General features: G+C 44.4%; 1 protein-coding gene across 1 annotated transcript; it reads left to right on the top strand.

The window, feature by feature from the left end:
• Positions 1–217: 217 nt before the first annotated feature.
• Positions 218–22920, top strand: ANKMY1 (ankyrin repeat and MYND domain containing 1; the record flags this gene model as incomplete). The annotated part of the gene is made up of 16 exons (XM_080355725.1): positions 218–340; positions 446–592; positions 3504–3940; positions 4952–5168; positions 6328–6492; positions 7588–7646; positions 9536–9707; positions 10170–10310; positions 13614–13775; positions 14450–14557; positions 17714–17845; positions 18662–18775; positions 20287–20452; positions 21246–21312; positions 22681–22835; positions 22913–22920. 16 exons carry the CDS (start codon positions 218–220, stop codon positions 22918–22920), a joined length of 2373 nt encoding a protein of 790 aa, XP_080211851.1.
• Positions 22921–23838: the final 918 nt, after the last annotated feature.

Genomic DNA, 23838 nt, shown 5'->3' with positions numbered 1-23838 from the left:
GCGGCCTCCGCCGCCCGCGGCGCTGGGAGCCGGAGCGCCCGGGAGCAGCGGGCTGGACGCGGGTTCAGCCGGGCAGTGCGGGGCGGGCCGGCGGGGCAGCCTGTGCCCTCCCCGGGCCGCCCTCCCCGCCCGCTCCGGGCCGGCCCGCCGGGCTGCCTGTGGCAACGGGGCCTCGCGTCCCGCCGGCCGGGCCCCGAGCAGCGCCCGCGGGGCTGCCATGGCGGTCGGCGCCGGCAGAGTGTCCAGCCAGCCGGCGGCTGAGGGCCGAGAGGCGGCGAGGGCGGGCGGCTGCGGCCCCTGCCCCGGGCAGGGCCGGTCTCGGGGGCCGGAGCCCCGCGAGGTAACGCTGCTGCGGGGGCTGGGCCGGGGCCTGAGCCTCGTCCCTCCCGCGCCGGTGCCACCCGCTGTTGCTGTTACCACCATCATGTTCTTTTGTGGGTTACAGAGATACGTGGGACAGCTGTTTATGGGCCACCGCCATGGGAAGGGAAGTTGCTACTGGCCAGATGGTTCCAAATTCACAGGAGGTCTTTATCTTGGCCATGTAGAAGGCTATGGGACCCTGGAATGGAACGATGGCAGAAAATTTCAGGTAACTGGAAAAATGCTGTGCTAATACTGTCATTTCCTTGCCTTTCAAAGTCAGTGCAGGTACAGGAGAATGTGAGTGAGGGTTTTGGTTCTTTAGAGTAAAATTCTTGTACTTTGATCTCCAGTGAGTTAGGGTACTATTCACAAAGCCTTAGTTTCTGCTGTACTCAACTTTTGCATGGGGAAATATGGCAGGAGATTATCATAGCATTATAGAATCATTTAGGTTAGAAAAACCCCCTAAGCTCATCAAGTCCAACTGTAAACTTGACATTGCCACCACTAAACCATGTCCCTGAGAACCACATCTACACACCTTTTAAAGCCCTCCAGGGCTGGTGACTCCAGCACTGCCCTGGGCAGCCTGTTCAATGCCCCACAGCCCTTTGGGGAAGAAATTGTTCCCAGATCCAGCCTCAACCTCCCCTGGTGCAACTTGGGCTGTTTCCTTTTGTTCCGTCGTTCGTTTCTAGAGAAAAGAGACTGACACCCACCTCGTTACAACCTCCTTTAAGGTCGATGTAGAGAGTGATAACATCTCCCCTCAGGTATTAAACAGAAGTGCCCCGATACTGAGTCCTGGGGACACCGCTTGTGACCGGGTGCCAACTGGATTTGACTCGATTCACCACAACCCTTTGGGCCTGGTAATCCAGACAGGTTTTTACCCAGCAAACACTGCGTGCATCCAAGCCATGAGCAGCAAGGAAATGGTGTAAAATCTTCACTAAAATCTAGGTAGACAACATCCACAGCCTTTCCTTCATCCACTAGGGAAGTCATCTTACCATGGAAGGAGATCGTGTTAGTCAAGCAGGACTTGCCTTTCACAAACCCATGCTGGCTGGGCCTGATCGCTGGGTGGTGCTGTGCGTGCCTGGGGACGGCACTCGAGATGATCTGTTCTACGACCTTCCCCAGCACCGAGCTCAGACCGACAGGCCTGGAATGCCCTGGATCCTCCTTCCAGCTCTGTGCTGTGATACCATCTGTCCAGAACGAAAAATATGAGGCCTGGAAAAGTTTCTCCTAGTATCGGATGTATAAGATTTAAGTATTCTTCATCTTTGATGAAGAGCTTATTAGTTAGACAGTACTCTCAAGAATCATGTTAGGATGCCAGCAATATGAAACTGGAAGAATATTTAATTTATTAAAGAAACTGTGGAGATAGACAGAAATCTGAAGTGTCTGGGAAGCTAGTTGTCTGTTTTATGTCATGTTGAGACCTGATGTTGCTTGTAGAAGCCAGAAATGTTATTTTCTAAGAGCTTGCAGTCCTTTGTTTCCTTATAAGGTATATTTGAAAAGTCCCAAGCACAGGGGCACACTGCCCACCCATTCCTATCGATCCCTGGGTACCTCTGCAATTCAGAGAGTAAACAAAGAAACAACGTAAGAGTCTTTGCATTGAGGAGGTGATCTATAAGATCATAGCATTCTTGCTGAATGCTGATAACATGGCACTAATTATGGATTTAGGAGAGCTTTAATTTGAGTATATGATGTATAATCTAAAGCCAGGGGAAAAATAGAGAAGCTTCAGATCATAATCATGCTCAGAATTTTATTCTTGCCAGTGGTTGTGCTTATCTCCTTCTCCTTTGTAGCTAAACAGTTCAATGTGAAGCTGCTAATTTTTGCTTCAAATAGCTGTTTTGAGGTTGTGATAGCTCCTTGTGGACCTGTATTGAATCAAATGTGCAATCCAGATATGCATGAGCCAGCTTAGATTTGGTAATGCTCATGCCTTACCTACCAAACTAGATACCCTTGTAGGAAGACCCAATCTTCTGTCCTATAGAGCTTTATTTGATACTGAGACTCTTCTGTTGGCATGTCATGTTTGCAACACTATAGATACCCTAAATATAGTTACCATTGTAAGAAAAGAAATAACCTTCATTTCCAGAATCTGTGTTTGTGCAGTTGTTTGTCAGACGTGTTTTTTTTGTTAGGTAAGAGAATCTAACTAAAAATCTGTCCTGGCAGCAGCACGGCTCAATGATCTGCCGTGGTTTAGCCCAGCCAGCAACTAAAACCTTGTGCTGGTGGCTCATCCCTCCCCCTGCCCCAGGGGATGGGGAAGAGAATCGGGAAACAGAGGGAAAACTTGTGGGTTGGCATAAAACCAGTTTAGCAGAAAGCAAAAGGGAAAAGATAAACAATAACAACCACAACAATGAAAGAATATACAAAAGGAGGGATACACTATGTAGTTGCTTACCACATGGCAGCACAGGTGCACAGTCCATCTCCGAGTAGCGATCCCTCTGGCAGCGATCATGAACTGACTGCAGCTCGTGCTTGAATGCGCATTTGCTAAACCCGACCCTGTCCCAGAACAACAGAGATCGGTCACCAGCCTGAGGCCAAACACAGTTGTGCTGCACTGCCCATCCTGGAGCGCAAAAACTGCCCCAGCCCAGAACAGTGGCCGAGCAATGAGCTCCCTGCCAGCTCCCCCACTCCGCACTGAGCAGGATGTCCTGTGATGTTGAATAGCCCTATGGCTGCTTTGAGTCCAGTGTCCTGGCTGTGCCCCCTCCAGCTTCCTGTGAAAATTAACTCTATCCCATCCGACCCAGCACAAATCTAAAACTGGTCCGATAATAAAATAAAATCTTCCTTGTGCCCTGAAACCATCAGGAAGTTTCATCTAAGCATTATATCCCACTGTAGTTAAGTTCAGGGCCTTCCACTGTTCTTGTGCTAGAAGGTTTGTGTTTGCTATTAAATGGACCAAAGTGAATGTGAAGGGTTTGCTGTTCAGTTTGGCTTCAGCTGTTGTCGCTCTCAGTAGGAATTGGACCAGTAAGGCCAGAACCAGCCAGATTAGATAGAAACCAGACTTTAACTGTACAAACTGTTTGATCTCTGATTGATACTAATGAGTGTACTTGTTTCTTAAGGGGCTGTACAAATCTGATGAGCGATTTGGACCGGGGATTGAGAGCTATCCCGATGGCTGTCAGGACGTTGGCTTGTGGCTCAGGGATCATTTAATTAAACTATGTACTGAAGTACCTGGTTATTTTTCTCTCTTGGATTATCCAGCACACCACAGATACATTGATGACAATTCTGAAAAGAAGCATATTTCAGTTGAGGAAGACCTGTTTCTCCGTAGCCATAAACATCTCCCTTTTGATGATAAGGATATTTTTCCTGAAGGAGTCTTTGCATATTCTCGTAACACAGATCATCTCACTTTGACTCGCTCCTTCTTGGAAGAGTGTGATGCTCGGTATTTTCAGAACACCCCAAAGCTGCCTGAGGAAGACCCTTGGCCTGTTGCAAATGTGACCCCTCTACTGGTTAGGATGCAAGTGCATGTTTATAAGCACAGGTAACTATTGATGATTTTTTTATTATGTATGGGTTTTTAGAAATTATTATCTATGGATGTTAATTGTTTTTAAATTTACGTTGCAGGATAAAAGCTGCACTCCAGATTGTTTTTTATGGTTTTGCATTTACAAGTTGCCAATAAGGATTTTTTTAAAAAGTAAAAAGCAACATATTAATCTCTCAGTTCACCAATGTTATGCCTTTAAGTTAAACATCAGCTTTATCCTGGTTATACCGATAAAAATAGTCTCATTACTCATTAGCATGTCAGAGATTTTGGAAGTCCAGTTTTGAGAGGAGTTGGGAGGTGAGGGCTGGAGGGGCCTTTCTGACCTTCCCTGTTCTGAGGGTAGAGTGTCTTGCATAGAGGTAGAAATATGGAGAAGCATAGTACCAGATTGTCAAAAGCTCTGAAAATACGGCCAATGATACCTTTTTTGGTTGTCTTGACTCTTGTTCTCCTTCAAGGCCGTGCAAAACAGACTGCAGCAAATCTACAGCTTGTAGAAGTGCCAGCTGCATGGCAGTTTTTGTGTAGCTTAGTCCTTGTATGTGGAGCTGCTCTTTGGGCCCACAGAGTATTTCCTCGTTCACTTTTTTGATAGGAACACAAGCTACATACACATATTTTATAGTCATATTTAAAGCAGATGATGTAAACCAGATCATAAACAGATGTCATGAGCGTGCATGATAAATTGTTTCATAGAAACACGTGGTAGTTAAATTTTGTCATTTTAGTAGGTGTCTGATGGCCGGGCAATGCGTTAATTGCTCTGTAGCCAACATCTCTGTGCTGCTGCCAGCCCCCCAGACACTGGTTTGCCTTTCTGCCATTGATGGAAGCAAGCTTACACTGTCTGAAATAGTTCTTAAAATTATAGCTGGCTTTATTTTCCCATCTTGCTAACCGATATATTTTATTCTTGATCTGTTTTTTCTTTAGCTTCCGTAGTGGTCTGAGAGTACCTGGCTGCTTAAATGTGCCATATGTTTTTCTCCTTCCGAGGTGCTGTCAAGTGGAGTTCACTTCAAATGTCAACCTCATTCTCAGTGGGGTCCGCGGTACTTACGGGCCTCCAGGCCCCAAGGAACTCGCCTCAGAGCAACTAATTAAGAAGGCGGCAAGAGGAGACTATGAGGGGGTCTGTGCGATTCTGAGGAATGGGCTTGTTCACCCAGACATCGCTGACAAACACGGATACACAGCACTTGCTGCTGCTGCTGTAAGACTCTTGACTCTTTACCACACTATGAGAAAACTCCTGGTATGGTAGGCTGGGTTAAATTTTTCTCGTTTCATTATATAGTATGAAAGGAATGTTCAGTAAATAGGAAAACCAGAAAAGCGATGTGGCATGAGTAGTATCTGTAATGACTGGTATCCTGCCAAACCCCGAAGTAAATAAATAACCTAAAAGAAACTGTTCAGTAAATATTAGAGATTATTTCAAGTGTCAGGTTTAATTTCAGGTTATGATTATGCAGTGGACTAGACCTGTGTTCTCAGATGTGACTGGGCCTTTATTATTGTTTTCTTCTAGTCGACATCAGAGTCAGACAGAATTGTTTTGGTTTTGCTGGAAAGTGGCAGTGGCCAGAAACTGCATGCACAGATTCCATTTCTGCCCAACTCCCCTTTTCCTTCACACCCTTTTCTGCTGTCTCAGTACTCAGCATTCATTGTAACTGGTCAGTAAAACCTAGATGCTAGTTTAGAACACTGATTTTCTCCTGAGGCCATCTCAGTCTGTTTGCCTATTTGCTTCAATTACATGGTTACACGACATTTAATGTAAGAGTGTAAAATCAGCACAAACCCCAATAAAGTCTGTAACTCCAGAGTTTGCCTTAAGGCTCTGATGTAGATTTACTATTCAGACTCCATTTGGCCCTTGAAACTGCTTGTACATAGGGGGCTTTGGTGAACAAATTCTGTCAGATTACTGCTCCATAGCAAAGACGACCAGCAGAGCGAGGGTGCTGGGTTAATCATAGCGACACAAAAATCCAGAGTGCATAAGGGTTAAAAAAGATTGAGCTGCCTCTTCTCACACAGGAGTATACTGATTGAAGCTGAGTAAAAGCTTAACATTAACAGATTCTTTGATAAGAAAAGCTATCTGAAAGAAAATACCTCAGTCACATTGGTCTCTTTTTGTGCATGAATCTGCACTGAATTCCTGTGAAATCCAGCTGAAAAATGCATGTTTTGAGCCCTGTAAGACATGGTTCAGTATTGTGTTTCTATTTTGTGGGAAATATAAATTGGAATTAGCTAACCAGTGTAGAGCATCACCACTTTAAAACTGTGTTGTCAACTCTTTCCATGTCAAAAGCTGGAAATGTCTGCTTATATGCGCAATATGTTTTTCCCCTCTACAGGTTCACTGCCACAATGACATTGTCAATCTTCTTCTTGATAGTGGAGCTGATGTGAATAAGTGCAGTGATGAAGGATTATCTGCTCTCTCCATGTGCTTTATTCTTTTTTATCCAGAAGAGTCTTTTAAGCGTAATATCGCTGAGAGGAACTTGCACAGCTACAAGGTTCATTTACTTATAATCTAAAATGGCAGAATCATAATGTATTGTTTCCTGTAAACCGTAAACTTGCTTTTTAAATTTACTGTGTATACTCCCTAGTAAAAGTCAGAATTTTTGTATATGTTGCACTCTGAGGATGCAGAATAATCTGTACTCTCCCTGCTGACTTTCAGCTCAAAGGACCAGGCTCTGAATTTCCCGTACAGGAGCAAGATAAACATTTTATAGGAGTACAGACCTGGGAATGGGAAAGAAAATTAAAGCAAGAGTATCAGAAATCATCAACCAGCATGTGAAAACTGATAAAAAAGGGGTCTGGGCAGGAACTAGGTGGTCTCTGAAATGTTTTGGTGGAGTCTAGAAATGGAAGGGAACTGCTGAGACTGTCACATGAGGCTGGACAGATTGTGGCCCATGCCTTGAAGAAACTTGTTGGAAATTAAGTACCAAATCATCCTTGGTTGCTCTGAAGTTGCTGTTTGAGTTCCAAGAGCGTGTTCAGTTGGTCACCCATTGCTAAAGTTGCGAGACTTTCATGTGAAAGGGAGATGGAGGTGCTCCAAAGTGCAGTGAAAATCAATGTGGAGCTATTGCCTCTCACGTTGTCGGTAATATGAGGTAACTGGGAGTAGAGAGAGGATCTTCCTGCATTGGTTTGTGTCCGTCACAGTCTCTGAAATTCCACAAGGTAAATGTACGTCACTTTCACTTTGAATACGCATCTGGATTTGGAAACATCCGCATCGTAATCCTAGTTCCAGATTCTTGTGCAAACTAATGCAGGTTGAAAATCTGTCGTGTTTTATTTCAGCATTCAGTATACTGGAAGAATCTTTTAACTGTTCTAAACATGTTTTAGACACCATGGAAATTGAAGAAGAAAAATATTCCATTATTTTAAGAGGGTTTTTTAAAAAAACAAACAAACGAAAACCAACCTTCTAAATGATTTCCCTACCAGTTGTTAACAAAATTCCATCATTGTTATGAGCTGTACTGTTTTACTGTTCTGATGTATTAATATGCTGAATTGTGCTTTGGAAAAAGATTTTTTTTTAAGGTTTTGTAACCTCTTTCTTTTTTTTTCAAATCTTTAAGCGGAAGGAACAATCAGAATCCTCTGAAACAGTCAGTGTGGCTGAAGGCACGATCTCAGAGTAAGTTCATGCACTACGAATGGGAGACCAACTCTCAGAAACCTTTTTGTATACAGAAAGTAACAGTATTTCACAGATTCATCTGTTTGTTTAACTGGGCAAATCTTGTTTTCATGTCAGTAGAAGCCGCTCACTGTTTATACACTCAAACGTCATTCATGGCAGCGGTGGCAGAGATTGCAGCTGAAAAATGTATTTCAAGCAAAGGATGCGATGCTTGAACAAGACAAGATTCTTGTTAGCGGAGTGTGAAATGCTGCTCAGTGTGCAATGGACACTGCAGTGTAGTGTAGATGTAAGGAAGGGGAACACATTAGCTTTATTTCTTGAAGTCTTGACTAATATGAACTTGCTCGTTGTTTTCTGCCACTGTCTGTTCAGTGCCAACTGAAATGTAGTCCAGCTGGTTTGCCTTCGTGGATCTTTGGAAAGAAAGTTTTGCTTTTTGCTTTGCTTACAGAGCAGTCACCAAAGATGGCAGAATTTCTGTGTTGGGTTTTATGGTAGTGCAGGTCGTTTCCATATCTTAAAACTTCTAAACTGGAAATTCCTGGTTGGCCTTCTGGCCTTAAACCATTACATTTCACTTTGGTGACACATCCTCCCACCTCCTGTTGTCTGAAATGTTGTGGTCATTGGAGTGTAAAGATCCATTAAAACAGGGTTTGTAGGTAAAGCTGAGTTAACACAATGCCTGTGTATGGAGATATAGCGGAAGATTTGGCGAGGAGGTTAGTTAAATGTAAATACGCTCAAGTGACTTGCACCTGTCTGTGGAGAAAGCACATACATCACACTAATTGTTTCACTGGCCTTGTGTGCTTGATGAGTAGAACCCCTGTGTTATCTAACATAGGCCTGTGAGAAACCCTAGGCACCTTATCACTATGTCTGAGATTCCTGCTTTGTTGTGAGAAAGAGCGGGAGGCTGCGCCTGCCTGAAGCCGTGAAATACAGGCGAGCTCAGCAGGCGCAGTGACCTTCCAGCAGGGCTGGGCTGACCAGCACCTGCGTCCCCGCCGGTGTCACCTCTGCTGGGAGCTCAGGTGCGGCTTCGGAGATCCCCCAGTAGAGAGGCAACTAAAATAAAATTTGCTCTTTGCAATGCATTCGTGGCCTCTGGCTCTTCTTGCAATGTGCCTGCGTATGTGTACACAGCCTGAAAAGATGAGTCTAGGCTGAGAACACATTGCGATAGTTTTTGGGTGATTTCCAAGTGCTTTTTGCCTCCTGTGTTTGTTTTTGTTTGTGTTTGGTGGGGGTTTGGTGGTTTTGTTTTTTTGCTCATCTGTTTTTGTTGGTTGTTGTTGTTGTTGTTTTGGGGGGGATTGTGTTGTTTTGTGTGTGTCAGACTGTTTTTGGGGTCTGTGTGGATAGTTTGCCTCCATGGAAATGCAGATAATACTGTCCTAGTCTGGCATAGCTCCTGTTCCAGTGCTTGTGTAAGGGAAACGTGGTACCTTTGTTTTCTTGGGATGGATGCAGGAGGTATGATTGAGGAAAGAACCTTCCCAGGAGTCTTTGAAGGAAGGAGGAGTCAGTTTCTTTCATTGAGCAAGTCTAAGACTAGATTTTTATACGTGAGTGACTCGTGGAGGCGCAGGGGACCTCGCCTGGCTTTGTCTGTTTCCACACAAGGGCTTTTCCTGACCACAGGGCCTGCTGATACACTGCTGAGATACCCAGCTGTTCTGTCCCCTCTCTGGGTCATCCCGTTGTTGCCTGGGGACTGTAGGGCAGTAGTGATGTGTCCTGAGGCTGCTGTGTCTTCCCTCTGCTAAGTTACAGTTTTCATGTCTATAACCTGGGGGTCATTTCAGTCCGCAAGCTGTTAGAGTGTTCTTGGAAGGTGCTAATAAGTTATTCTGGTATTTTCCATGTCATTCTAGACGACAGAAGAGATGGGAAACAATCCAACTGCTGCTTCGCCGAGGTGCAGATCCCAACGCGTCCTGGGTCCCACCGCACCTTCTGTTCTTTGCTGTTAAAGCTGCAGATGCAGAAGCAGTGAAACTCCTCTTGCAAAGGGGAGCCAGGAGTGATGTGCGGCTGCCATCCAAGGTTTTACTCAATTATAATTCATAACGTGGGATTCTAGATGTGTACTGCAGCTTCAGTGCCCTACTGTAAAATATACTGCTTGTCAGAATCAGCTTTAGAATGGCCAGAAAGCTGTTTAAAGCAATCATCCAATTCAAAGATATATTTTTTTTTAATAGAAAGAAGTCAAAACTCCTTACTCTCCAAGTATTTGTTTCTCATTATGTGTCATAGCTGCCAGGCTTGTGAGTGGCTGGGGAATAGTTGTGAAGCTGCTTCTCAGATTGGTAATAGCTGTTGTAGTGTCTGGGACCTTTAGTGTTCTACAGTCCTATAACTCTAGGCTCTGTGTTTATGGTGGCTGTTTGTGGGACACAGCATGCGGGAAGAGTGAGCTTGGACTATTCGTTGAAAAAATATGTCGCACTGTTTAAGTGCCACTTGTGATAAGCAGGAGTCTTAATGCAGTGTTTGTGTTTTCAGTTAGGGGGGTTAACTCCTCTCCACATAGCTGCCTCAATTCCTGGGCAGGAAGGGGTCCAGATAACACAGCACCTCCTGCATTCTGCCCCGGATCCTAATGCAAGGGCAGAAGATGGAAATGAGATATACGGCCCAGACAAGGTATGTTGGTTTTTGAGCTCATCTTCCTTCAGCTATTGAAATTCAGATTGCACAGGACCCAAGCAGGGAGCTGAGATTCCTGCCTGCTTGATTGCACAGTGAAATCTCTGTATTGCACCAAAAGAACTTAAAAAAAAAAAAAAAAAAGAAAAAGCTACTTGAGGTCTATAGTATTGGCTTGTAGTAAACATAAGTTCTGGTGCTCCAGAGCGTTTTGCTATAATGCTTTTTATATGGCAGAGTTTAGAAGTCTCTTGTGTGTAGTCCGGTGCGAATGCCTGAAGGTACTGCAGGAACAGGTCTGTCTGTGACGGGATTTGCTTGTTTCATCTCCATGGAGCTGGCCTAATATTTCTTTTTTTTTAATCCTTATTTCTCTTTTCTCTGAACCCAGGCTTTCTCTGCCAGGTTCCTGCAGCACTTGCTGTGCCTCCAGGTTGCAGAAGGATGAGCTCTAGATCTTTTGTTCATGTATCACCTTTGAGTTAGAGTTACCATTTTTTAATTATAATTCTCTACTGATGATGGAGCTATACCAGCAATACCTACTTTTTCTGGCATTTGTTACCTAAGAAATTAAGTTGCATTAGCAAGATCATGTAGTCACAGAACAGCTGAAAGATTGGACGGGACATCTAAAGGTTGTGTAGTACAATGGCCCTGCCCAGAGCAGGATCAATTCTAGCAGGTTGCTCAGGATCTAGTCCAATTGAGTGTTGAGTAACTCCAAGGGTAGAGACCCCAGAACTTCTCTGGACAATGTGTTCCAGTGGCAACGCTTCTCCTAATGCAGCCCATGCTGACCTTCTTTGCTGCAAAGTTGCACAGGTGCTTTATGCTCAACTTGTCCACCAGGGCTTCCTCTAGAAGGTTTTTTCCATCTGGTTGGCCACCAACAGGTACTGGTGCCTGGAGTTATTCCTCCCTAGGTGCAGTGGAGGAATACAACAATTTCCTTTTGTTGAATTGAATAAGAGTCCTCTCTGCCCTGTTCTTCAGCCTGCCCAAGTCCCTCTGAAAAGCAACACAACCGTATTGTGCATTAAACCCCCCTTACCGCTTTTGTATCATCTGTGTACTTGCTGAGGGTGCACTCTGTCCTAGCACTGAAGTCAATAAACACCATGATAAACAGTATTGGTGCCCGTATCTGCCCTGGGGTACAGCACAGCTGGAGTGTGTGCTGCTGATCATCCACCTCACTGCCCAGTTGTCTAGTCCATACTTCTTCAGCTTGTGCATGAGGATGTTATGGGAGACAGTGTTGAAAGCCTTGCTAAAGTCAAGGTGAAAAAACAGTCACTGCTTTTCCATCTTTCACTAAGCTGGTCATCTTATTTTAGAAGGCTATCATGCTTGTCAGGCATGGAATCATAGAATCATTTTGGTTGGAAGAGACCTTTAAGATCATTGAGTCCAACCATAACCTGACTCTGGCACTAAACCAGGTTCCTAAGAGCCTCGTCTGTACATCTTTTAGACACCTCCAGGGATGGTGACTCCACCACTGCCCTGGGCAGCCTGTTCCAATGCCGAACAACCCTTTCCGTGAAGAAATTTTTCCTCATATATAATACAATCTGAACCTTCCCTGGTGCAACTGGAGGCCATTTCCTCTCATCCCATCACTTGCTACTTCGGAGGAGAGACCAACACCCTCCATGCTCCAAGCTCCTTTCAGGCAGTTCAGCGATTAGAAGGTCTCCCCACAGCTCCTGTTCTCCAGCTGAACCCCCCAGGTCCCTCAGCCGCTCCATCACACTTGTGCTCCAGCCCCTCACCAGCTCCGTTCCCTTCTCTGAACTCTCTCCATACCTCAATGTCTTTCCTATAGTGAGGGGCCCAAAACTGAACACAGTATTCAAGGTGAGGCCTCACCAGCACTGAGTAAAAGGGGATGATCACTTCCCTAGTCCTGCTGGCCACACTATTCCTGGTACCAGCCAGGATGCTCTCAGCCTTCTTGGCCACCTGGGCACACGCTGGCTCATGTTCAGCCTCTGTCACCAACACCCCCAGGTCCTTTTCCACCGGGCACTTTCCAGCCGCTCTTCCCCAGCCTCAGCGTTCATGGGGTTGTTGTGACCCAGGTGCAGGACCCGGCACTTGGCCTTGTTGACCCTCAGACAATTGGCCTCAGCCCAACGATCCCACCGGTCCAGATTCCTCTGTATGGCGTTCCCACCCTCCAGCAGATCAACACTCCCACCCAACGTGGTGTCCTCTCCAAACCTACTGAGGGTGCACTCGATCCCCTCATCCAGATGATTGATAAAGAGACTAAAACTGGCCCCAGTACTGAGCCCTGGGGAACAAATTGTGTGACTGGCCCCCAACTGGATTGGACCCCATTCACCACAACTCTTTGGGCCCGGCCGTCCCTGCATGAGTTCTCCTTTGCAAATACACGCTGACTGCTTCCAGTCACCTTCTCATCTGTAGTGTGGTTGAAGGTGGCTTCTTAGAGGTTTTTCCATCAGTTTCCCGTAGCTGAGATGAGGCTGACCAGCTTGTAGTTCCCTGGTTCTTCCTTCTGTTTTGCCAGAAATGCAAAGTTCTTCAGATACCTCCCCTGCTTGCCATGACCATTCAGAGGCAACCAGAGTGGCCTGCACTGGCATTGGCAGCTCCTTGGCATCCCAACAGGTCCCAGTCACTTAAAAAAGGAGTTGGCTTATGTGACTAGACTGATAAAATTTGTTTTGACAAGGAGGGAGGTGAATGTTTGCATGATGGGGATTGAGATGGTTTTGTCAGTTTGTGTTTTAGTACTTTCTCCTTAAGTAGTAAACAGGATAACTTAATAGCTGTTTACCAACACTACTTAGTTACAGAATGCCCAGTCACAGTGTAGGCAAGATTTACTTTCTCAAATATCACTTTTGGTGTATGTATTGATCTGGTGGCCCTGTGTTCGTAGACCTTAAGTGAATGACGTGAATGAGCTTGACTCAAGGCAGCCCCTTTGTGCCTGAAAGCTGCTGCTTCTCTGCTACTCCCTACACTGTGTTATTTGGCCCAGTAAAAGTTATTAACATCTGTCTCTCAAATTTGTCTTCCCTAGACTTCTCCAGTGGTTTTAGTGGTTTTACTAACCTGTGCATTGCAAAAGCAGTCTAGCAGATGAGACCTGAATGTGGAGAACAAAGTAGAAAAAGGGTGGCTGGGTTTTTTTTGTGGGGCTGAACAAGTCTTGTTCGTGATTGAGATCCAGATCAATGCATGACCAGGCAGGTTTGTTTTCTCTTAACTTGTCATTAAGCCATGTTGTAATGTGCACATCATTTCACTTTGATTCCTCAGCCTCAAGCCAGAGAAGCCAACTTGACAGGTGGTGTCACTTTGCAACTGAAAAATGAAGCAGGACCACCACGAGAGTACTTTTCCTCCTATAGCGGTCCTGTCCCTGAAGAAGGTGGAAGGAGTGCATTGCACATTGCTTGTGAAAGAGAGGACAACAGTGAGGTAAAATCACAGCACCTGAGGCTCTGCTCGTAGCCAGGAGTTCTAAGCTAATCTCAAATGACATAATTTGGCAGTGAAGACATTTCATCGCTGTGTATGGAGCCGGTTGAATACCAGAAATAGAATTATTTTCTACTGAATTATTAGCATTGTACTGCTTAATGAGCTATTAGAACTTGAGGAAAAATGATTTCTTAAATCCTTGGAGTTCTGCTTGATAAGAGAAACTCCTTTAGTCAAGTTTCCATTGGTTAGTTGGCCCTTAATCATTCACAAGGCAAATTTGAAGTTGTACAGTCTCAGTCTCAGAATGCACTGACCTCTGTGCATTTGATTTTGTACTATAGTAAGACTCTTCTAGATTCGGGATGAATACAGTTGGAGAAAGGTATTTGAGAGAACAGACCTACCCGTTCCCTCTGGTGGCAGGATTAGTGAGATTTGATGACCTGGTTGCGAAGAGGTTTAGTGTGTAACACCACTGTGCTTGGCATTCTCAGTCATGGGAAAGTGGGTGTATATTTCTACTCTAAATTCATAGTTTAGGTGAAAGGTTTGAATGTGGTTTATGCTGCTCATTGTATTGATTAAAATATTATAATTATATTTAATATTAAAAGCTTGACTTTATTATTATCTAATTCCAACTTTTTCCATCACACTTCCCTACAAAGCATGCCAGAGATGTCATCCGCCTCCTTTTAATGCATCAGGCAGATCCAAACACCTTATGGAGTGGCCATTCACCACTTTCCTTAGCAATTGCCAGTGGGAATGACTTGGTGAGCATCTTTAAGCACTTTCATGTTTTCGGGTGTACTTGTCCGCTCAGGTCTGCTTCTCTGATGACAGCCAAACTGCATAATGAGTAGTGCTTGCAATCTTACGTTTTCAGTACAAATAATAAAGTTATTCTCTTTCAAACCTATGGATGTTTCATGAGCTGGACTAGAGGAATCCTAAAGGACTATAGTATGAAGTAACCAGAAATATGTGGGTAGAACTCAGGAGGGACTAGCACTTGGAGAACTGTGTTCAGTTTATGAATCACAAGAATATTCTTACAGGCTGCCTCCCTGCCCAGAGCAAACCAATCAAACACTAGAACACTTGCTTCTGGGCATCAGACAAAAGTGTAGCCATTGATGGTAAGAAGTATGTTGCTCTATGAAAAGCTTAATGGCCAGTCTTAGGAAGGATTTGGTTGTAATGAGGTTCAACGCTCCACAGATGCAGTTCACGCAGTAGAATTCAGTGTGTGAAGCTGGCGTCTGTCTCCCCGAGCAGGGAAAGGACGGGACGCCCTCCTGCCCACACTGGGCCCATATGGGCAGGTCCACAGCAGCCAGCGTGGGGCAGGAGCAAGTATGCAGCCAAAGCGGGTGCTGAAGCACACGTGTGCTCTGCACAGAGCTCCGTGTGTCCTGGCTCCTCTCACCTTCTCTGTGGAGAGCAAAGCAGCAGAACGATGTTGGGAGTGGCCCCTGGCTCCCGCGGGGCTCAGCTCTTGTGCAGCCAGTGCTCAGGGCCACGGCAAAAACACCTGTAAGGGGGCAAGCGGGACCGGCTGTAGTTCAGCTGAAAGGGGAAGGGTAGGGTGTGATTTTTGCTTCCTTGTTGACTTTTCTCTGGCACAAAAGCACACAAATAATCCAGAGAAGCATTCTGCTGGAAACACAGCCATGAGCAAGGCTAGGGTGAAACCTTTTTCGGTATTTTTGATGAAATCAACATTCTACCTTTTGATCTACCACTACAAAATTTATACTTTGCATAGGATAAGTGGAAGAACATAACAGAAAATATATATGATGTGGTTGTGATTCTTTTAATTATATTCCTTTCACTGGAAGGGTATGAAATACCTATAAAAATAAAACTGGATGCAATATAATATGAAGCTAGAGTGGGGACTATGGAAGGGGTTATAATACCCCTATTTGTCAAAAAATAAGACAGGCTCTTGTATTAATTTTCGCTCCAAAAGGTGCATTAGGGCTTATTTTCAAGGGATGTCTTCTTTTCCATGAACAACAATCTACATTTATTCTTGAACAAATAATCAACATTTATTCAAATATAGTCATATCATCACATTCTGGAACTCTCCAAACCCCGAATTCCATCGTGAATTTCTTGTGACTCTGTTTCGTTTAGAACCATTGGCCCAAATCTCTCATGTCTATCAAGAGTGGTTTCCCTAAACACCCTGCTCGTAGCGCATTGACAGCAACTGTCGTGATTTTATCCCATGATCTTCACCCCAGTCACCACCTCTCGCAGTCTGGCTTCACAGAGTTTCCACACCGATTTCCCTCCATTTTATTTTCAATGTAGTCATTAATTTCCATGTGCAACTGGTCCTTGAAGAGCTTGTTTATTGCAATATCAGGAGTCTGGAGATGGGCAGCCATTCCCATGGGAACCTTTATTTGGTTGTTTTTCTCTTTTGGAGAAGTTCTTTGTGTCCTCAGCCGTCCGTGCTGGCTGGATTCCAGACTAGCAGAGCTCTTGGGCCACCTTGCAAAACAAGCAGCAGCATTAAATCAACCCGGTTCCTTATAACTGCTTGTGTGCACCTTTTTCAGTTTCAAGAATATAAATGCCTGAAACACTTTCAATCTTGTCCTTCTTGCCCTCAGTAATGATGAGAGGTGGGGCTTTATTTCCGTCCAGATGAATTGCCAAAATACAAGTAACACGTGCACTTTCATAACCAGGGGAGGGAATGTAGACTGAGGAGGCACCCGGCTGGCCGACTGTCGTGCGAGATCCTTGGCCCATAAACTCTGCAGTTGCATCCCCAGCAATCCTGGTGGAAGGTTGGTATTTAGAAAAGCCGATGCCATCAACAAAGGACTTGAATGCAAGTGCACGTTTAGTAACTTCAGCATCTTCCAGCTTAGACAGTGTGGCTGATCGGCTTAGAGACAGTTCCCATTGCTGGAGGGACCGTCCGGCCAGAGCTGCAATGCTTTGAATTCTTCTGGGGATATTTCTAACTGTGGTGCCATTGCAAAGGCAAATTCTTGTGCATCAGCCCTGCACAACCAAAGCCTTTGCCAGTCTGGGTGTGTTGGCACTCGCCAGCCTGTATTGTTTTGGTTCTCGTGGCATCTTCTGAGTGCGATTCTTTTGGAGGTGTCTGTTTTTCTTGGTGAAGGTCTGTCTGTCCTGCTGCATTCTATTGCCAATTAATTTTACTTTTTTACATGTGTAGCTACCTGGACACTATTTAAATTGACTTTTTTATGAAATGTAACCAGGGCTTATTTTTTGAGTAGGGCTTGTGTTTCGAGCATCCTCAACAATCTCGAAAAATCACTCCAGGGCTTCTTTTCGGTGTAGGTCTTATTTTCAGGGAAAAAGGGTAGAGATGGCTACAGCTGTATACAAAATAAAACAGATTCTGTATCAAGTGTTTGAACCCAAACCTTTTTCCTTACACTGTCTTCATAATTTTTAAGACAGGTTTGGTATTTTTCCAGGCAAAAGTGTTTCAATGTCATGTTTTTGAATGAAATCAAAAGTCCCACATCCAACAACTTCTGCTTCTCCCACTTTCTCAGAGGCTCATGTCTGACGAAGTAATGATCTAATAAGCTCTAAGTGATCAACCTATCTAATAATTATCTTTATGCAAAAGCATTTTTTCAAATACACTTTATAAATCAGAGGAGGTGATTTTCATACTTCTCTCTCATGTCTTTGATGCTGCTCACACTAAACGAAGTGAAAGCTGCTGTCTGGTGGTTTAAGCTTTTGTGTGCTGCTGAATGATGACAAACACCAGCATATACCCCATGTGTGCTGTGCGAAAACTGTGAAGCTTTTGGTTCTTGGCTGATCTGGAACAGGGTCTCACTTTCACGCTGTAGAACTGTCAATAGCGGCTTCTCCAGTCAGTAATGAGTCACATTGCGTGTGCACATTTGCAGGCGGTGGTCGAGCTCCTCGAACACGGGGCTGACCCCAACCTGCCGTTGAGCAGAGCGGTGGGAAGCGCCCTGTGTGCGGCCGTGAGCACAGCGTACGAACAGCAGAGAACAGCAGCGCAGAGGATCGCCTTGGTGAGACAACTTCTGGGGCTTGATGGGGTTTTTTAAGCTTCAGGAAAACAGTGATTTTTGTCGGTGCACTGAATCCCAATTCTCTTTAATGAGTCAGCTGATTTTTTTTCCCAGAACAGTTAATTTGTGTCTGTTCCTAATGCTGTTTGTTTCTGTCCTGAGGAGCAGAGGTTTTGTATGGAAATTCATTTTCATGTTTGAGTAAAGAGGATGATAACCTCCGTGTCTAGAAGAAGAAAAACTACATTAAAGTCAGATGGAATGTTTGTAGTGCCCACAACCCCGTCAAATCTGACTGTTGCTTTGTTTAAAAACTCAATCAGCATCCACATGAAGAGAAACACGCTGTGTTTGGTTGTTGCTGTGGAGTGGTCAATGACAATGCACTTTTCTCATCTCTGGTGAGGCCAGTGGCCGTGTTTGGCCCATCAGTCCGGGTTTCTGTCCTCAGCCCGGGCTGATCTTGGGGGTCAGGACGCTGCAGCTGAGGCTCTGGCGTGGAGTCGGTTCCCCCGCTGGGTTCTGTTCTCCCGCTTCCTCACTAGTTGTTCCGGCTTCATTTGTCACTGCAGGATTGGGAGATATCTAGAAACAAAAAGCAACTGCCTGCAAGAAGGTTTTACCTAAAGAAGAGATATGACAATTTGTCATCAGCCGTAAAGGGACAAAGAAACGTGTGGTTCAGTGCGCAGGACAGTCTCACAAATAGAGATGAGGCTCTGATGCCCGGTCCTGTCTCTTTAGCTGTGGCGTGATCACAGTTTTTTTGGGAAGGTTTTCTTTTTACTTGGATGTACAATGATTTGCTTTCTGCAGGTTGATAAACTGCTTGAAGCTGGCGCCAATATCCTTGCACCGGTTCCTCTTCGGGAAGGACAGACCAAAGCTGTGGGAACAGCTGTTGACTATGCCTATTTTAAATATTATCAGGTATGACTTCAACAAGTACTGTGCATTTGCATCCATTCAAATACATGGCCTGTTGTGTCCTGATTAATTGTCTAAAGCCTTCTGCAGAGGCTTTCATGGAAATTTGCTTTTTCCCTTCATTTGTTGTGAGACTTGGTTCAGCACCAGGAGCAGCATTAATCACTTAAGTCTGAACACCTCTAACTGTTTTGCCTGTGAAGACAATCCTTCCTGTCACACATTATAGAAAGATTCCATCCATAATTGGATTGGAAAGAGTAATCTCAAACCCAGGCATTAAAACCAAAAGTCACGTGTGTTTCTGTGAGGCTGTAATCAAATCAGGTGAAGTTATTATGGCTTGTATGGTATGTTGTAAGCTATGACAGGACATTATTGATCAAACTTGAAAATAATGGATTTTCTAAATAAAATATATATTTAAGTAAACATATATAAAAATATTAATTATATAATATATGCTATACATTGTACATAAAATAACTAATATATATATTTACTACATAAATAAATGGACTTACTAAAGTCGTCCTTAATCACTTGTTAATGCCTTATAAAAAGAATCTTACTATGAAGTATAACTAATAAATTTCTAATTTTTTTTTCTGGATATATTAGTTTAAAAAACATTTTAAAGGCCTGGGATTGTGTGACACTTCTAATCAGAACTAATATAAGATCGTTTTTAATAGCTGGCTTATTAACAAGAAGGCTTACATGGTAAGCAGATCACTTACCTCTGGAGTATGAACAGTTGCTCTGAAAAGGACAAAAGTAATGGTGCAGCCTGTTCATGGAGCGGCCTGGCGAGAGCTGAGGGGGGTTTGCATCTCACACCGATCTTCTGTGTAGACATTAAATTGCAATTTCTTTGCTTGCAACCACAGCTGATCGTCAAACAGGAAAATAAATGAAGCTATTTATAGCTGTAATCACAGCTCCGACTTGATCACCATACTTACCTTCCTGCATTGCTCCGGACTCTTGCTTGTGCTCTCCTTCCTGGCACTTGGTACAGGGTAGCGGTTTGGGCATTGAGGGCCAGAACCTGCACAATCCATGCCCTCTGGCTGCTCATTCCAATAAATTCTGTGGTGCTTCCCGAGGTGCTGGGGAGGAGCTCTGCACAACGAGGGCAGCATCCTCAGGAGACGTTCAAGGCCAGGCTGGACGGGGCTCTGAGCAACCCGATCTACTTGAGATGTCCCTGCCCATTGCAGGGGTTGGACTAGATGACCTTTAAAGGTCTCTTCCAACCCAAACGGTTCTATGGTTCCCCCTTGAACAAACACTTGAAAATTGTTTAGTTGTTGACCACTCAACAAACTGATAAATGGAACAACTTGAATGTCTGGCCTGGACACGTCCTGTGCCCAGTGTTACTGACTGAGCTCCACGCCAGGACCCAGCAGGGATGATGCTGTGCTTTTAGAACAGCTTGGCTTTAACTCGGAAGCACTTGTGTGTTAGTGTCCCCATGCACCGGGGGATTAACTCCTGGCATGTTGCAGGATACGAGAATTGCTCACACACCGTACCACGTACTGTCAGCATCTGAGCAGGAGGTTCTTCAAACACGCCGATCGCTGCTGGAACACATTACAGTGAAGCTCCGTGAGTGTGTCATCCTGAAAGAGAAAGAGTGGGATCAAGAAAAGTTGAGAAGATCCAAGAAATGTGAGTTCAAGTTTCAGAATAGCTCGAGATTAAGTGTACCATCACCTGCTGTGAAGGGGAATTTATTGTTATCATTCCAGTGTTACTGTCTGAAAAGGTTACTCCTAATAAAATCAGCTCCTACATATGTGGTAGAGGATGCAGAGGTTCTGCAGACATTAACAAGACATTGTGAAGAAAATCTGAGTGCAGTACCTGTCAGCTGCTTCCTGGTAAATCCCTGCGCAAGATCCATTACCATGTGTTAAACAGCGATTGAGGAGCTCGCTCCTCTTTCTTTATACCTTTGTGTTGGGTGTGGGTAGCAGGACATCTATCAGGATTGTGGCCATCTAGTATATTTTAATTCCTTATGGCAACTTACTCCCATTGTATAATATCAATGCTCTTCTGCTATTAGAGTAGCAACAATGAATACACAAATTAAGATGATTTGAGTTACATTCTCAGTGGTTTCAAACCTGTGATGGAATCAGGCTCAGCGTCCAAGTGCCCGAGTACCAGACTTTGGGAAATGAACCCTGAATATAAGATCGTTACCTTTGCAATTCAACATCACCAGTGACTCTGCGGCTTGGCAGGAGAAGGAAGTAAATTATCTGTATAATTCCTTTCTCTTGGCTGTGATGTAGCAACTTGTCTCCTTTTTCCTTGGCTTCTGAAGCTTGTTGGTGGAAGATGCATTTTATTATGTAGCTTCAAATGTTACATGGTAGACAGAGCCAAGCAGACTTTTAATGAAGGTGGAGAATACTGATTTTTGTTTTCCCTCTGCCCTTTTGTGCTGGTGTAGTGGATTCAGCCGTTCACACACGTGTTTCAAAGAAGAAAGGAGGCAGCCTTTGTGTGGAAGAAGTGAGGTAGGGCAAAGATACTGCACCATGCATTGTCTATTCTTAGTCAAAAATACTATGCCCTGTTGTTTTTTTTGTTTTTTTCTTTTTCCTCATTGTAACTATTGTCACTGTGCCGTTTGTCTCCTTTCTCATTTTCCTCTCTCGTCTATGCAGACTCACCAGCTGCAGTTTGCTTCTTTCTCTGCTCTGATCACATCGCTCCTTTCCAGCTCCACACTTTGCCGTGAGAGCCTGCACAATATTCAGTCTTCCTGTGGGACACAGTGTGTCCTTGTGCTTTAAACCAATTAGTGACATCAGTAGCTTTGAGTAGCGTACAAATGATAAGAAATAGACCCACACAAATTTTGTGGCTTACAATTCTCCAGAAATTGCAGGAACAACTTGTACAATTTGGGTGTTATTCTTGGAACTGTGTATTAACAAAATTTCCAATAATAATGGAATACTTGTCTCAAGGATACTGAGCTCTGTATCAGTTTCTCCTCCTGCGGGACGCTCACAGGCTTCTGAACTTGGTCTCAGTGCTTGACTGCAGAGGAACTAACACAGGTGTCGGGAACTGAGGCATGTTTGAAGACGGTAATTTTGAGGTAGCATTTTTGCTGAACTGAGATGGATCAATAATAGCATAAGATGCAGAAATAGCCAGAAGAACAGAAAGTGAACTAAAATAAAAACTGGAAGATTAAAGTCACGCACAAAGAGATCTCAGGGATGACGCACAGAGACTGACGAAACCTTGGTGAAACTTGCCAGCTATTGGGAAAGGATTTGTAAATGCTTTTTAAAAGGCTGTAAATGCACAGCCCAGCTTGCACTTCACTCCGACATTGAGTTTCCCAGACCCACTGGACACGTCAGCCCAAGCGCTGGGTTTGACATTCCAGCTTTGGAATAACTGTTGCAGTGCAGTGGTCTGTGGGTGTCCCTGTTTGTCTCTGCAGGATTCCAGGGGGTTCTGTGAGGGCTTTTTTGGTTCACCAGCACGGCTTTGTTGTCTCTGGCCGTATGTAGTCTGGTCTGCCCCTCAGTTTGAAAGGGCCACCTCCAGACCCAGCATCAGGAGCTCACTGAAGCACGGTGAGCGTCGCTGCTCGGTGGCAGCGAGGGGCTGTTGGATTGGCTGTGTTCCTCACTAGGACACTTGGCTTTTCCGGGGCTGTTTCTGGGGCTGGTTTTGCAGCGGGTGTGCAGCCTGTTCCTCACAGACTCCTGTGCTAAACTACAGCGTCCTCTTTCTTTATTGTTGAATATTATTTCTATATTGTAACCATTTTGATTTAGTTTTACCGTGATCTGCAAACATGCTTGAGGAAAACCCTAAACAAACAGTAACGTGCTTTCATTTTACAACCACCTTTGCTCTAGACTACCATTCTTCAAGTACTGTTACCAGTGTGGCCGCTCGGTTGGTGTTCAGCTGTTGCCGTGCACACGTTGTCACGAAGTCTTCACCTGCAGTGAGACCTGCAGAAGGAACGCCTGGAGCCAGCGGCACAGGCAGGAGTGCTCGGGGTCGCCGGGTAAGTCCCGTGTGGTTCCTGTGTGGGTGCAGTGGTCCGTGTGTGTGCACTGACCTGATGTGTCTTCCGTATAACAGACCAGTAAAAGGTGTTTTATGGAGGAATATAAATAAAAAGGTTGAGTTCATTCACTCGAATAGCTGTGTTTTTTGTAAACCCACCAGCTTTAGGAGAGATGCTACTCTGTCATTACTCTCAGTTTCAAGAGAGAAGAATCTCTGAAGTGAATACAGGTCAAAGGAAACACGCTGAGTTACCATTGACATCAATAGATGACATTGCAGGGCGAAGGATCACAAGAGATCACAGAAGCTAGGCAGAGTGGAGTTTTCTGTACAAACACCTTAATCATCTCTGTGTGTATATTAGAAGATAAATCAATGAGATTTCTGACTTTTATGCATTAAATTGTTGATAACACACTACTGTGATTCTTGAAACCACACTTGTGCTGCTAGAAATGAAGCCACATTACACACACAACACACTACATAGCAGAAGACTAGTGTGGTAGAAATTATACTGTTTTAATTATATAATAGATTGTATGAGAAATCTGTCCCATGTGGAGAGGGGTGCAGAACTGCTGGAAAGCACTGGCTGCCTGGAGCTTTTAAATTGGAATACATGTAAAACCTTGTGTGTTGGGGACGGTGAGGTCTCTCCCACTGGAGACAAGTTATATCAAGCATACATGCTGACCAGTAGGGGCTCTGAATAGAATCACGCTATTTAGAATAGAATAGAATAGAATAGAATAGAATAGAATAGAATAGAATAGAATAGAATAGAATAGAATAGAAATAAAACTACAAGGACAAATGATTGGTAATCTGGCAGCTGTACACTGGAAGACTTAAACATGCAAAAATTACATTCATTCAGAATGCAGCATTTTACTATCTTGTCTTTAAAAAGACAGGGTAGGGATACAGCTGGGTTATACTAGGATGTTAATTAGTAATTACTTAAGTCACTGCTTATTTTGGTAGTAATCCCTTTC

The sequence above is a fragment of the Nesoenas mayeri genome, assembly GCF_963082525.1.
Source record: "Nesoenas mayeri genome assembly, chromosome: 18".
NCBI classification, from domain to species: Eukaryota; Metazoa; Chordata; class Aves; order Columbiformes; family Columbidae; genus Nesoenas; species Nesoenas mayeri.
This window is presented reverse-complemented; position numbering and strand designations above follow the sequence as displayed.